Below are 15,532 nucleotides of genomic sequence, written 5' to 3'. Positions count from 1 at the left end.
TAATGGACTTAGAGTTCGCCAGACGCTGTGGGTTTTCCTTACAGCCTTTGCAGAGCCCTATTCCCTTAAGGGGAATTGATGCGACACCATTAGCCAAGAATAAACCTCAGTACTGGACTCAGCTGACCATGTGCAAGGCTCCAGCACATCAGGAAGAGTGTCGTTTTCTGGTGTTGCATAATTTGCATGATGTGGTTGTACTGGGTTTTCCATGGTTGCAGGTACATAATCCAGTGCTGGATTGGAAATCCATGTCTGTGACTAGTTGGGGTTGTCAAGGGGTACATAGTGACGTTCCTTTGATGTCAATCTCCTCTTCCCCCTCTTCTGAAGTTCCTGAGTTTTTGTCAGATTTCCAGGATGTATTTGATGAGCCCAAGTCCAGTTCCCTTCCTCCTCATAGGGACTGTGATTGTGCTATTAACTTGATTCCTGGCTGTAAGTTCCCTAAGGGCCGACTTTTCAATCTGTCTGTGCCAGAGCATGCCGCCATACGGAGTTATATTAAGAAGTCCTTGGAGAAGGGGCATATTCGGCCCTCTTCGTCACCGTTGGGAGCGGGATTCTTCTTTGTTGCCAAGAAGGATGGCTCCTTGAGACCCTGTATTGATTATCGCCTTCTTAATAAGATCACGGTCAAATTCCAATACCCTTTACCTTTGCTTTCTGATTTGTTTGCTCGGATTAAGGGGGCTAGTTGGTTTACTAAGATTGACCTTCGAGGGGCGTATAATCTTGTTCGTATTAAACAGGGTGACGAATGGAAAACTGCACTTAATACGCCCGAAGGCCATTTTGAATACCTTGTGATGCCATTCGGGCTCTCTAATGCCCCATCTGTGTTTCAGTCCTTCATGCATGATATCTTCCGGAATTATCTTGATAAATTCATGATTGTATATTTGGATGATATCTTGATTTTTTCCGACGATTGGGAGTCTCATGTGAAACAGGTCAGGATGGTATTTCAGATCCTTCGTGCTAACACTTTATTTGTGAAGGGGTCTAAATGCCTATTTGGAGTTCAGAAGGTTTCTTTTTTGGGTTTTATTTTTTCTCCCTCGGCTATAGAAATGGATCCTGTTAAGGTCCAAGCCATTCATGATTGGATTCAACCCACTTCTGTGAAGAGCCTTCAGAAATTTTTGGGCTTTGCTAATTTTTATCGCCGTTTCATTGCCAACTTTTCCAGTGTAGTTAAGCCCCTGACCGATTTGACGAAGAAAGGCGCTGATGTGATGAATTGGTCCTCTGTGGCTGTTGAGGCCTTTCAGGAGCTTAAATGCCGATTTACTTCTGCCCCTGTGTTGCGTCAGCCGGATGTTTCTCTTCCTTTTCAGGTTGAGGTTGACGCTTCTGAGATTGGGGCAGGTGTTGTGAACTCTGTTGTGGGTTCTGCTCTTAGGCTCCCTCCGGTGGTTATAAGTGGTAGTGCTGCTGTTTGTCCTTCACAATAGTCATCAGCTGCTTCCACTTTGGACGGGGCTATTTAGTCTGGCTCCTTCCTTTATTGAGTGCCAGTTGTCCATTGTTTTCTAGGGATCCACATCTCTGCTTGGTTTCTCCTTCTGGATTGTCCAAATCATCAAAGATAAGTCCTGGCTCTGTTTTTGCAGTCCACATGCGGTGGACTTAATAGTTCTGTGAATTCCTATGTTTTTTCTTGTCCAGCTTTGTCTGTGTTAAGATTTACTCAGCCAAGTTGGAAGCTCTGGAGTCACAGAGTTACCCTCCATGCCTTTAGTTAGGTGTGGAGATTTTTGTATTCTCTGTGGTGGATTTTGTAGTATTTTTTATACTGACCGCACAGTACTCTTTCCTGTCTTTTCTTTCTAGGTAGCGTGGCCTCCTTTGCTAAATTCTGTTTTCAGTTTGCGTTTGTAATTTTCCTCTCCTCTCACAGTCAATATTTGTGGGGGGCTGCCTTTCCTTTGGGAATTTTCTCTGAGGCAAGATAGTATTCCTGTTTCTTTCTTTAGGTGTAATTAGTCCTCCGGCCGTGACGAGGTGTCTAGGGAGTGACAGGAACATCCCACGGCTACTTCTAGTTGATGTGTTAAGTTCAGGGTCTGCGGTCAGTATAGAGGCCACCTACTCCAGATCTCGTCTATGCTGCTCCTAGGCCACCAGTTCATAACAGTACAACTGGCCAACAATGAGTTAACCGCATCTCAAAAGAAGGGAAAGAAAGTGCTGAGCCATTTTTTTTTGTACTCTGCTGTGTTTTTTTTTCCCTCTTCACTTCTGGGTGGCTCAGGAGTTAGGCGTTGACATGGATGTTCAGGGACTTGCTTCTCAGGTGGATCAACTTGCTTCTAGAGTACAGGGTATTTCTGATTATATCGTGCAGACTCCTGTTTTAGAGCCTAGAATTCCTACCCTCGATCTGTTCTTCGGGGACAGGTCCAAATTTTTGAGCTTTAAAAATAACTGTAAACTGTTTTTTGCTCTTAAGCCCCGTTCCTCTGGTGATCCCATCCAGCAGGTAAAAATTGTCATTTCTCTGTTGCGTGGTGACCCGCAGGATTGGGCATTTTCCCTGGAATCTGGGAATCTGGCCTTGCTTAATGTAGACACCTTTTTTCAGGCGCTTGGGTTATTGTATGATGAACCTAACTCTGTAGAGCATGCTGAGAAAACACTTTTGGCCCTGTGTCAGGGTCAAGAAGCGGCAGAGTCATATTGCCAGAAATTCAGAAAATGGTCTGTGCTTACTAAGTGGAATGTGGATGCTTTGGCGGCAATTTTCAGAAAGGGTCTTTTTGAATCTGTTATAGATGTTATGGTGGGGTTCCCCACGCCTGCAGGTCTGAGTGATTCTATGTCTCTGGCCATTCAAATTGATCGGCGCTTGCGTGAGCGCAGAGTTGTGCACACTATGGCGTTGTCTTCTGAGCGGAGTCCTGAGCCTATGCAGTGTGATAGGATTGTGTCTAGAGCGGAACGCCAAGGATTCAGACGTCAGAATAGGTTGTGCTTTTACTGCGGCGATTCTGCTCATGTTATTTCTGATTGCCCTATGCGTGCCAAGAGAATCGCTAATTCCGTTACTATCAGTACTGTACAACCTAAATTTCTGTTATCTGTGACCCTGATCTGCTCATTATCATCATTCTCTGTCATGGCATTTGTGGATTCAGGCGCCACTTTAAATTTAATGGACTTAGAATTTGCCAGACGTTGTGGTTTTTCCTTACAGCCTTTGCGGAGTCCTATCCCTTTGAGGGGGATTGATGCTACACCATTGGCTAAAAATAAACCTCAGTTTTGGACACAGTTAACCATGTGCATGGCGCCAGCCCATCAGGAAGATTGTCGCTTCCTGGTGTTACATAATTTGCATGATGCTGTTGTGCTGGGGTTTCCATGGTTACAGGTACATAATCCGGTGTTGGATTGGAAATCTATGTCTGTGACTAGTTGGGGTTGTCAGGGGGTTCACGATGACGTTCCTCTGATGTCAATTTCCTCCTCCCCCTCTTCTGAAATTCCTGAGTTTCTGTCTGATTTCCAGGATGTTTTTGATGAGCCCAAGTCCAGTTCCCTTCCACCGCATAGGGACTGTGATTGTGCTATTGATTTGATTCCAGGCTGTAAGTTTCCTAAGGGCCGACTTTTCAACCTGTCTGTGCCTGAACATGCCGCCATGCAGAGCTATGTAAGGGAGTCTTTGGAGAAGGGGCATATTCTGCCATCTTCTTCTCCATTAGGAGCAGGTTTTTTTTTTGTTGCCAAGAAGGATGGCTCCTTGAGACCCTGTATTGATTATCGCCTCTTGAACAAGATCACGGTCAAATTCCAATACCCTTTGCCTTTGCTTTCTGATTTGTTTGCCAGAATTAAGGGGGCTAGTTGGTTTACTAAGATTGACCTTCGAGGGGCATATAATCTGGTTCGTATTAAGCAGGGTGACGAATGGAAAACTGCGTTTAATACGCCCGAGGGCCATTTTGAGTATCTTGTGATGCCATTCGGACTCTCTAATGCCCCATCTGTGTTTCAGTCCTTCATGCATGATATTTTTTGGAATTATCTTGATAAATTCATGATTGTATATTTGGATGATATTTTGATTTTTTCAGATGATTGGGAGTCTCATGTGAAACAAGTTAGGATGGTATTTCAGGTCCTTCGTGACGATGCCTTGTTTGTGAAGGGGTCTAAGTGCCTCTTTGGTGTACAGAAGGTTTCTTTTTTGGGCTTCATTTTTTCTCCATCATCTATAGAAATGGATCCGGCTAAGATTCAGGCCATTCATGATTGGATCCAGCCCACATCCGTGAAGAGCCTTCAGAAATTTTTGGGCTTTGCTAATTTTTATCGCCGTTTCATTGCCAACTTCTCCAGTGTGGTTAAACCCCTGACCGATTTGACGAGGAAGGGCGCTGATGTAGCTAATTGGTCCTCTGAGGCCGTTTCTGCCTTTTAGGAGCTTAAGCGCTGATTTACTTCTGCCCCTGTGTTGCGTCAGCCGGATGTTTCTCTTCCTTTTCAGGTTGAGGTTGACGCTTCTGAGATTGGGGCAGGGGCCGTTTTGTCTCAGAGGAATTCTGATGGTTCCTTGATGAAACCATGTGCCTTCTTTTCTCGAAAGTTTTCGCCTGCGGAACGCAATTATGATGTCGGCAATCGTGAGTTGTTGGCTATGAAGTGGGCATTTGAGGAGTGGCGACATTGGCTTGAGGGGGCCAAGCACCGTATTGTGGTCTTGACCGATCATAAGAATCTGATTTACATCGAGTCTGCCAAACGGCTGAATCCTAGACAGGCCCGATGGTCCCTGTTTTTCTCCCATTTTGATTTTGTTGTCTCGTATCTTCCAGGTTCTAACAATGTTAAGGCTGATGCCCTCTCTAGGAGTTTCTTGCCTGATTCCCCTGGGATTCTTGAGCCGGTTGGTATTCTTAAGGAGGGGGTGATTCTTTCTGCCATCTCCCCTGATTTGCGACGGGCTCTTCAGGAGTTTCAGGCTGATAAACCTGATCGCTGTCCAGCGGGGAAACTGTTTGTTCCTGACAGACGGACTAGTAAAGTGATTTCTCAGGTTCACTGTTCTGTGTTGGCTGGCCATCCTGGGATTTTTGGTACCAGAGATTTGGTTAGTAGGTCCTTTTGGTGGCCTTCTTTGTCACGGGATGTGCGTTCTTTTGTGCAGTCCTGTGGGACTTGTGCGCGGGCCAAACCTTGCTGCTCCCGCGCCAGTGGGTTGCTTTTGCCTTTGCCGGTCCCTGAGAGGCCTTGGACGCATATTTCTATGGATTTTATTTCGGATCTTCCTGTTTCCCAGAGGATGTCTGTTATCTGGGTGGTCTGTGACCGGTTTTCTAAGATGGTTCATTTGGTACCTTTGCCTAAGTTGCCTTCCTCTTCTGAGTTGGTTCCGTTGTTTTTTCAGCATGTGGTTAGTTTGCATTCTGGAGAATATTGTGTCCGATAGAGGTTCCCAGTTTGTTTCTAGGTTTTGGCGGTCCTTTTTTTGCTAAGCTGGGCATTGATTTGTCTTTTTCTTCCGCATTTCATCCACAGACAAACGGCCAAACCGAGCGAACTAACCAGACTTTGGAAACTTATTTGAGATGCTTTGTGTCTGCCGATCAGGATGATTGGGTGGCTTTCTTGCCTTTGGCCGAGTTTGCCCTTAATTATCGGGCTAGTTCTGCTACCTTGGTGTCACCATTCTTTTGTAATTCTGGGTTTCATCCTCGTTTTTCTTCAGGGCAGGTTGAGTCTTCTGATTGTCCTGGGGTGGGCTCTGTGTTTGACAGGTTGCAGCAGATTTGGGCTCATGTTGTGGACAATTTGGTGTTGTCTCTGGAGGAGGCTCAGCGTTTTGCCAACCGTCGTCGGCGTGTGGGTTCCCGGCTTCGGGTTGGGGATTTGGTCTGGTTGTCTTCTCGTCATGTTCCTATGAAGGTTTCTTCCCCGAAATTCAAGCCTCGGTTTATTGGTCCTTATAGGATTTCTGAGATTATCAATCCAGTGTCTTTTCGTTTGGCCCTTCCAGCCTCTTTTTCCATCCATAATGTTTTTCATAGATCTTTGTTGCGGAAATATGTGGTGTCCGTGGTTCCCTCTGTTGATCCTCCTGCCCCGGTGTTGATTGATGGGGAGTTGGAGTATGTTGTGGAGAAGATCTTGGATTCTCGTTTTTCTAGACGGAGGCTTCAGTATCTTGTCAAGTGGAAGGGTTATGGCCAGGAGGATAATTCTTGGGTTTTTGCCTCCGATGTTCATGCTGACGATTTGGTTCATGCCTTCCATTTGGCTCGTCCGGATCGGCCTGGGGGCTCTGGTGAGGGTTCGGTGACCCCTCCTCAAGGGGGGGGTACTGTTGTGAATTCTGTTGTGGGTTCTGCTCTTAGGCTCCCTCTGGTGGTTATAAGTGGTAGTGCTGCTGTTTGTCCTTCACAACTGTCATCAGCTGCTTCCACTTTGGACGGGGCTATTTAGTCTGGCTCCTTCCTTTATTGAGTGCCAGTTGTCCATTGTTTTCTAGGGATCCACATCTCTGCTTGGTTTCTCCTTCTGGATTGTCCAAATCATCAAAGATAAGTCCTGGCTCTGTTTTTGCAGTCCACATGCGGTGGACTTAATAGTTCTGTGAATTCCTATGTTTTTTCTTGTCCAGCTTTGTCTGTGTTAAGATTTACTCAGCCAAGTTGGAAGCTCTGGAGTCACAGAGTTACCCTCCATGCCTTTAGTTAGGTGTGGAGATTTTTGTATTCTCTGTGGTGGATTTTGTAGTATTTTTTATACTGATCGCACAGTACTCTTTCCTGTCTTTTCTTTCTAGGTAGCGTGGCCTCCTTTGCTAAATTCTGTTTTCAGTCTGTGTTTGTAATTTCCCTCTCCTCTCACAGTCAATATTTGTGGGGGGCTGCCTTTCCTTTGGGAATTTTCTCTGAGGCAAGATAGTATTCCTGTTTCTTTCTTTAGGTGTAATTAGTCCTCCGGCCGTGACGAGGTGTCTAGGGAGTGACCGGAACATCCCACGGCTACTTCTAGTTGATGTGTTAAGTTCAGGGTCTGCGGTCAGTATAGAGGCCACCTACTCCAGAGCTCATCTATGCTGCTCCTATTCCACCAGTTCATAACAGGCAGGGGCCGTTTTGTCTCAGAGGAGTTCTGATGGTTCTTTGATGAAACCATGTGTCTTTTTTTCCAGAAAGTTTTCGCCTGCGGAGCGCAATTATGATGTTGGCAATCGGGAGTTGTTGGCCATGAAGTGGGCATTTGAGGAGTGGCGACATTGGCTTGAGGGAGCCAAGCACCGCGTTGTGGTCTTGACCGATCATAAGAATCTGATTTACCTCGAGTCGGCCAAGCGGTTGAACCCTAGACAGGCTCGATGGTCCCTGTTATTCTCCCGTTTTGATTTTGTGGTCTCGTATCTTCCGGGATCTAAGAATGTTAAGGCTGATGCCCTCTCTAGGAGTTTTTTGCCTGATTCTCCTGGAGTCCTTGAGCCGGTTGGCATTCTTAAGGAAGGGGTGATTCTTTCTGCCATCTCCCCTGATTTACGGCGGGTTCTTCAGGAATTTCAGGCTGATAAACCTGACCGCTGTCCTGTGGGGAAGCTGTTTGTTCCTGATAGATGGACAAGTAAGGTAATTTCTGTGGCTCATTGTTTGGTGTTGGCTGGTCATCCTGGGATTTTTGGTACCAGAGATTTGGTTGCTAGGTCCTTTTGGTAGCCTTCCTTGTCGCGGGATGTGCGTTCTTTTGTGCAGTCCTGTGGGACTTGTGCCCGGGCCAAGCCTTGCTGTCCCCGCGCTAGTGGGTTGCTTTTGCCTTTGCCGGTCCCTGAGAGGCCCTGGACGCATATTTTTATGGATTTTATTTCGGATCTTCCCGTTTCCCAGAAGATGTCTGTTATCTGGGTGGTTTGTGACCGGTTCTCTAAAATGGTCCATTTGGTACCTTTGCCTAAATTGCCTTCCTCCTCTGATTTGGTTCCATTGTTTTTTCAGCATGTGGTTCGTTTGCATGGCATTCCGGAGAATATTGTGTCTGACAGAGGTTCCCAGTTTGTTTCTAGGTTTTGGCGGGCCTTTTGTGCCAGGATGGGCATTGATTTGTCTTTTTCTTCGGCGTTTCATCCTCAGACTAATGGCCAAACTGAGCGAACTAATCAGACCTTGGAAACCTATTTGAGATGCTTTGTGTCTGCTGACCAGGATGATTGGGTGGCTTTCTTGCCGTTGGCCGAGTTTGCCCTTAATAATTGGGCTAGTTCGGCTACTTTGGTTTCGCCTTTCTTTTGTAATTTTGGTTTTCATCCTCGTTTTTCTTCGGGGCAGGTTGAGCCTTCTGATTGTCCAGGTGTGGATTCTGTAATGGACAGGTTACAGCAGATTTGGACTCATGTGGTAGACAATTTGACGTTGTCTGAGGAAAAGGCTCAACGTTTTGCTAACCGCCGTCGGTGTGTTGGTCCCCGGCTTCGGGTTGGGGATTTAGTCTGGTTATCTTCTCGTCATGTTCCTATGAAGGTTTCTTCCCCTAAGTTCAAGCCTCTGTTTATCGGTCCTTATAAGATTTCTGAGATTATCAATCCGGTATCTTTTCGTTTGGCCCTTCCAGCCTCTTTTGCCATCCATAATGTTTTCCATAGATCTTTGTTGCGGAGATATGTGGTGCCCGTTGTTCCCTCTGTTGATCCTCCTGCCCCGGTGTTAGTTGATGGGGAGATGGAATATGTGGTGGAGAAAATTGGATTCTCGTTTTTCGAGGCGGAGGCTTCAGTATCTTGTCAAGTGGAAGGGTTATGGCCAGGAGGATAATTCTTGGGTTGTTGCCTCCGATGTTCATGCCGCCGATTTGGTTCGTGCTTTTCACTTGGCTCGTCCTGATCGGCCTAGGGGCTCTGGTGAGGGTTCGGTGACCCCTCCTCAAGGAGGGGGTACTGTTGTGAATTCTGTTGTGGGTTCTGCTCTTATTCTCCCTCCGGTGGTTATAAGTGGTAGTGCTGCTGTTTGTCCTTCACAATAGTCATCAGCTGCTTCCACTTTGGACGGGGCTATTTAGTCGGGCTCCTTCCTTTATTGAGTGCCAGTTTTCCATTGTTTTGTAGGGATCCACATCTCTGCTTGGTTTCTCCTTCTGGATTGTCCAAATCATCAAAGATAAGTCCTGGCTCTGTTTTTGCAGTCCACATGCGGTGGACTTAATAGTTCTGTGAATTCCTATGTTTTTTCTTGTCCAGCTTTGTCTGTGTTAAGATTTACTCAGCCAAGTTGGAAGCTCTGGAGTCACAGAGTTACCCTCCATGCCTTTAGTTAGGTGTGGAGATTTTTGTATTCTCTGTGGTGGATTTTGTAGTATTTTTTATACTGACCGCACAGTACTCTTTCCTGTCTTTTCTTTCTAGGTAGCGTGGCCTCCTTTGCTAATTTCTGTTTTCAGTCTGTAATTTCCCTCTCCTTTCACAGTCAATATTTGTGGGGGGCTGCCTTTCCTTTGGGAATTTTCTCTGAGGCAAGATAGTATTCCTGTTTCTTTCTTTAGGTGTAATTAGTCCTCCGGTCGTGACGTGGTGTCTAGGGAGTGACAGGAACATCCCACGGCTACTTCTAGTTGATGTGTTAAGTTCAGGGTCTGCGGTCAGTATAGAGGCCACCTACTCCAGAGCTCGTCCATGCTGCACCTAGGCCACCAGTTCATAACAGGAAGCTCTGGGAAGCAGATTTACCCTCCGCACCTTTAGTCAGGTGTGGAGATTTTTGTAAACTCTGTGGTGGATTTTTCTAGTTTTTAATACTGACCGCACAGTATTCTGTCCTGTTCTATCTATCTAGCTAGATTGGCCTCCTTTGCTACATCCTAGTTTCATTCTGTGCATGTCATTTCCCTCTCCACTCACAGTCAATATTTGTGGGGGGCTGTCTGTCCTTTGGGAATTTTCTCTGAGGCAAGATAGCTTTCCTGTTTCTATCATTAGGGGTAGTTAGTTCTCCGGCTGTGATGAGGTGTCTAGGGAGTGACAGGAACATCTCATGGCTACTTCTAGTGTTGTGTTAAGCTCAGGAACTGCGGTCAGTACAGGTACCACCTCCTCCAGAGCACATCCCATGTTGCTCCTAAACCACCAGTTCATAACAGCTGGGGAACCAGGGACTGCGCCACGATCAGGTGAGTATGATTACACAGCTGCTGCTCCCCCTCCTCTGCCGACACCTGGGTATGACTCGAGTATAAGCCAAGAGAGGCAATTTCAGCCTAAAAAATGGGCTGAAATTCTCGGCTTATACTCGAGTATATACGGTACATATTTTTTTAATTTTGTTTAGGTTTTTTTTTTTACACTTGTAAATATTTTTTTTTTACTTTTTTACTTTGTCCCAGTGTGGGACATTATGGTAAAGTGTCAAATCGCTGATCTGACACTTTGCAATACACTGTGTCAATTCAGCAATCTGACAGGCACTGCAGGAGGCTTGCTGGCACCTGCTCTGAGCAGGCGCTTGCAAGCCACCTCCCTGCAGGACCCGGCAGGAGCCCCACGGCCATCTTGGATCAGGGGCCTGCAGGGAGGAGGACGGAGGAGACCGGAATGCTGCGATCATCTTTGATCGCAGTGTTCCGGGGGTTAATGTGCCAGGAGCGGTCCGTGACCACTCCTGGCACATAGTTCCAGATGTCAGCTGTGATAGTGAGCTGACACCCGGCCGCGATCGGCCGCTCTGATCACGTTAGATGTACCATCAGAAAGGGGTTAAAATTTGAGTTGTTGCTGGTCTTCCTCCTCTTGCATTCCAAAATTCAAGGATAGCATGATTGCTGCCTCCTGAATTCCCAGCCACCTTTACTTCCTCAACCATTTGCTCCCCACTGGTAAGAATTAGGTCCAAGATTGTAGATCCTCTTGTTCTGTCGTCCACCTTTTGAAAGATAAAGTTGTTAGCAAGAGAAGAAAACAATTTTTGAGACCCATTACTTTTGCCTGAGATTGTAAACAAATATCTGCATGGTTAAAATCTTCCATAATCACTATGTCATACGTTTTTGAGAATAGAGACATCTGATTAAAAATAGCTCATTCATATCTTCATTCTGGCCAGGTGGCCTTTTGTCCTGGAGGCATTTCTTCATGTCTTCATACTGTCTAGGTGACATATCTTGAGTCTATCCAGCTGGCCTATGTATTTTTGAATCCAATTCAATAAATCAGCACTGTACTAATTTCATAAAATGATTTTGTTTATTATTATTTCAGAGTACATATTTGAATTTAAAACTGAAAAAGGTAAAGCAAACCATAAAGTTTAATTAATAATTTATTTCAATATTTAGCTCTAGAAATTGTTTTCATTAACAATTTAAGGCATGTTTTAATGTTGAAGAGTTTCTTATGGCAGATTGAACATGTGGTATTTCCAAATAATTCATAGAGCAAATATAAATCTGATGCTCTTATTTCTGGCAGAGATACCTTACATGGGCCATTGGATGGTTTGGAAGAATATACCCAATGAATGTGATTATTCTGCTTGGCACTATTATCCTAGCTCTTCTTAATTATTTTTTCTGCAACAGATATCACTGCTATAGACATTTTATTCATATATTGTTAACTCTGGACCTGAAGCTGCTTGTGTTTTTTTTTTCATTAATGCTTTTTAAAAAATAAAACAAAAAAAACTAATCATATTGTAATTATTTTAAAATTGCTGCATGAAATGTTTACTGAACATAACAAAACAGAATTATGCTTGTTTTTTTACTATTATTTTTATTCTTTGCATCATTTTCTTGCTCTTTATCTGGACACTTGCTTATATAATTTTCTGTTTATATGTTACTATCCAATTTTATAAGTTAGTATTTTACTTATTTCATAATTTGTTTTTTTTTTCGATTCTCAAAATTCCAGTACATGAACCACATACAGGTAAAGTATAACCCAATGCTGCTTCTTAATATAGTTTTAATATGTTTATGCTATACAAATTTTTGGAAATCTTATATTCATATTTCTTAGAATCAGCACTAATGACTGTTTTAACCCCTTAACCCCCAGAGCTTTTTTCAGTTTTGCATTTTCGTTTTTCGCTCCCCTCCTTCCCAGAGCCATAACTTTTTTATTTTTCCGTCAATATGGCCATATAAAGGCTTATTTTTTTGCAGGATGAGTTGTACTTTTGAACAACAACATTTGTTTTACTATGTTCTGTGCTAGAAAACGGGGAAAAAAATTCAGAGTGCAGTGAAATTGCAGAAAAATTGCAATCCCACACTTGTTTTTTGTTTGACTTTTTTGCTAGGTTCACTAAATGCTACAACTGACCTGTTGATATTATTCTCCAGGTCATTATGAGTTCATAGACACCAAACATGTCATGGTTCTTTTCTATCTAAGTGGTGAAAAAAAATTCTAAATTTGCTCAAAAAAAATTGCGCAATTTTCCGAGACCCGTAGCATCTCCATTTTTCGGGATCCTGAGTTGGGTGAGGGCTTATTTTTTTCTCACTTAGCTGACATTTTTAATGATACTATTTTGGTGCAGATACGTTCTTTTGATTGCCTGTTATTGCATTTTAATGCAATGTCACGGCGACCAAAAAAACGTAATTCTGGCATTTTTAATTTTTTCTTTGCTATGCCATTTAATGATCAGGTTAATTCTTTTTTTTATTGATAAATAGGGCAAAACTGAACACTACGATGCCAAACGTGTAGGTTTTTTATGTGTGTGAAACTGCAGACCTAAGGCACATTAAATAAAAAATGTTTTCTGTTGTTAAATGAGAAACAACCTGCTGTATCCAAACTTGTAATTTTGTGCTGTGGTGATATAAAACTGTTTGCAGTAATTTTTCAGTTGCGAAAAGTTTGACAGCCCGCCGTATCACACTTTGTCATTTTCTTGCATTGAAAGTAAGCTGTAGAGGCCTGATCCAGAGGGCACAAAAACTGTTCAGTTCTTAGTGTCATACGGTAGGAGACCTGACTTTCAAATAGCTTGTAGTATCTAGTGTGCTATAGAGGCCTGATCCATAGGCCACCAAAAAATCCTTCTGTTTCTAGTGTCATACAGTAAGGCACCTGACTTTAATATAGTTTGTAGTATCTAGTGTGTTATAGAGGCCTGATCCAGAGGCCACAAAACTTCTTCTTTTCCTACTGTCATACAGTATTGGACCTGACTTTAAAATAGTTTCAATCAACCAATGCTGATCCCTATTATTTCATTGTGTATATCCATATACTCAAATCAACCAATAAAGTCAAAATTGCCATACAAACCGCGCAACCAGACTTAGCCACAATATTAAATGCATAGAAAATAGTTTATTAATGATTACAAAATATATCAAAATGGTTTTAAACAAAGAAAAAACCTCCAAATGTTAATGGAGCGGAGAAATCCACATAACATCAATAGACACAGCAGATAGAGGAATAAAATTGGCAATACAGCTGCCCATACAAAGACTATGGCCTCACATAGAATTCAATCATGGTGCATAAGGCTCATTAGATATCTGTAATATAGTGGAGCTTAATGAATTAACCGCTGCTAAACAGCATATATTATAACGCTCACTACCTTTGTGCAATCATGCTGATAACAAATTGTAATAAATTATGTAAAATACAAAAGGGCACACGTAAGCCAACAATTCACTCACATGCGGTCTGATGTCCGTGTCTCCGTTCCTGTACCCCGACACGCGTTTCGTAACACTTCTTCAGGGGGCGTCTTACACTTCTTCAGGGGGCGTGTCGGGTGTTGTGAAATTGGATTTTGGGCTCCCCCGGTGGCCACTGGTGGAATTGAACTGGTGTGCATCATCCTCTCTGTTCACCTGTTTCCATCAGGATGTGGGAGTCGCTATTTAGCCTTGCTCCTCTGTCACTTCCATGCCGGTCAACATTGTAATCAGAAGCCTTTCTGTGCATGTTCCTGCTGCTAGACAACTCCCAGCTAAGTTGGACTTTTGTCCTTGTTTGTTTTTGCATTTTGTTCCAGTTCACAGCTGTAGTTTCGTTTCTGTGTCTGGAAAGCTCTTGTGATCTGAAATTGCCACTCTGATGTTATGAGTTAATACTAGAGTCTTAAAGTAATTTCAGGAGGGTGTTTTGATAGGGTTTTCAGCTGACCATGAAAGTGCCCTTTCTGTCTTTCTGCTATCTAGTAAGCGGACCTCAATTTTGCTAAACCTATTTTCATACTACGTTTGTCATTTCATCTAAAATCACCGCCAATATTTGTGGGGGCCTCTGTCTGCCTTTCGGGGAAATTTCTCTAGAGGTGAGCCAGGACTATATTTTCCTCTGCCAGGATTAGTTAGTCCTCCGGCCGGCGCTGGGCGTCTAGGGATAAAACGCAGGCTACGCTACCCGGCTACTGTTAGTTGTGCGGCAGGTTTAGTTCATGGTCAGTTTAGTTACATCCTTCCAAGAGCTAGTTCTAATGTTTGCTGGGCTATGTTCTCTTGCCATTGAGAACCATAACAGTCGGGGTAGAGGGACGTCGGACCTTTAAATCATGCCTGAACCAATCAGAGGGATGTTTAGGACGCCGAGAACAAAGCCACGTGGTTCCGGAAATGGAAAGGGCGCTGATGCCGTCAGACGCGCACCGGAAATGACATCGCCAGTTCCGGACTGTGGACCGCAAGCAGGCAGGCGCTCAATGATGAGCGCAATGCGTGCCAGCTAAATCTCAAATGCCGGAATCGGTGACGTCCGTGCGCAGTCAGATCAACCAGCAGCGCACATTCCGGAAAAACCAGGCTGGGAAACCTTAAAGAGGACACAGGTATTTGTGACAATACACAGACATATATATTATAAAACAATTAAAAAGGACAAATGCATAATGTGTATCTCATGAAAAAATTACTGTGACAATATTCAATGAAGAATTAATATTACATAACAATTACTAAATAGAATTAACAGTGTATAAAAACACAAATATATAGATATATAATACATAATATAAAGTGACCAAGTGACTAATAAAGTGCTTAATTATAATAATTTATTGCATAAATCCCCATATTAAGTAAATAACTACATAGATTTAAAGTGACAGGTGCCGCGTAAATGATATATTTCATTCTTTCTGTGTCTTCAATGGTAGTATCTTAAGCCGTCCTCTATAAATACTGAATGGAAGAAGGATGACACATGAAGTCCAAATACCATAACAAATGGAATCTATAATGATGATAAAAAGAAAAATAATTAAAATCCTTAAAACATCCCAATACCCCTAAAAAACACTAAAATACCCAAAGACCGGACTACTACAAAAAAGCCGAAAAACCAAAATTTTCATTAAGCCCTATAGGGGCTATACTACCTAATCTGTAAATCCATTTGCTTTCCAGTCTAGCGAGATTTTTCGCCATGTTTCCCCCTCTTACCCCCATTTGGACAATGTCAATACCCTTAATTTTCAAATGACTGGACTCACTATTATGATGTTCAAAGAAATGTCTCGGTATAGTTTTCAATTGAGACGGGTCCTCAATATTTTTACTTTTCTCAATGTCCCTGACATGTTCCCTTGTGCGAATA

General features: G+C 43.4%; 1 protein-coding gene across 1 annotated transcript in view; it reads left to right on the top strand.

The window, feature by feature from the left end:
* MUC19 (mucin 19, oligomeric) overlaps positions 1–15,532 on the top strand; it is a 763,086-nt gene that overhangs the window by 646,124 nt on the left and 101,430 nt on the right. Inside the window, exons 49-50 of the mRNA XM_077264813.1 lie at positions 11,216–11,245; positions 11,873–11,890. Coding sequence (XP_077120928.1) covers positions 11,216–11,245; positions 11,873–11,890 — 48 coding nt within the window. The remainder of the gene's footprint in view (positions 1–11,215; positions 11,246–11,872; positions 11,891–15,532) is intronic.

This window comes from Ranitomeya variabilis, chromosome 5, assembly GCF_051348905.1.
Source record: "Ranitomeya variabilis isolate aRanVar5 chromosome 5, aRanVar5.hap1, whole genome shotgun sequence".
Taxonomy (NCBI): Eukaryota; Metazoa; Chordata; class Amphibia; order Anura; family Dendrobatidae; genus Ranitomeya; species Ranitomeya variabilis.
Note: the sequence above shows the minus strand (reverse complement) of the source record. Positions and strands in the feature narration are given on the sequence as shown.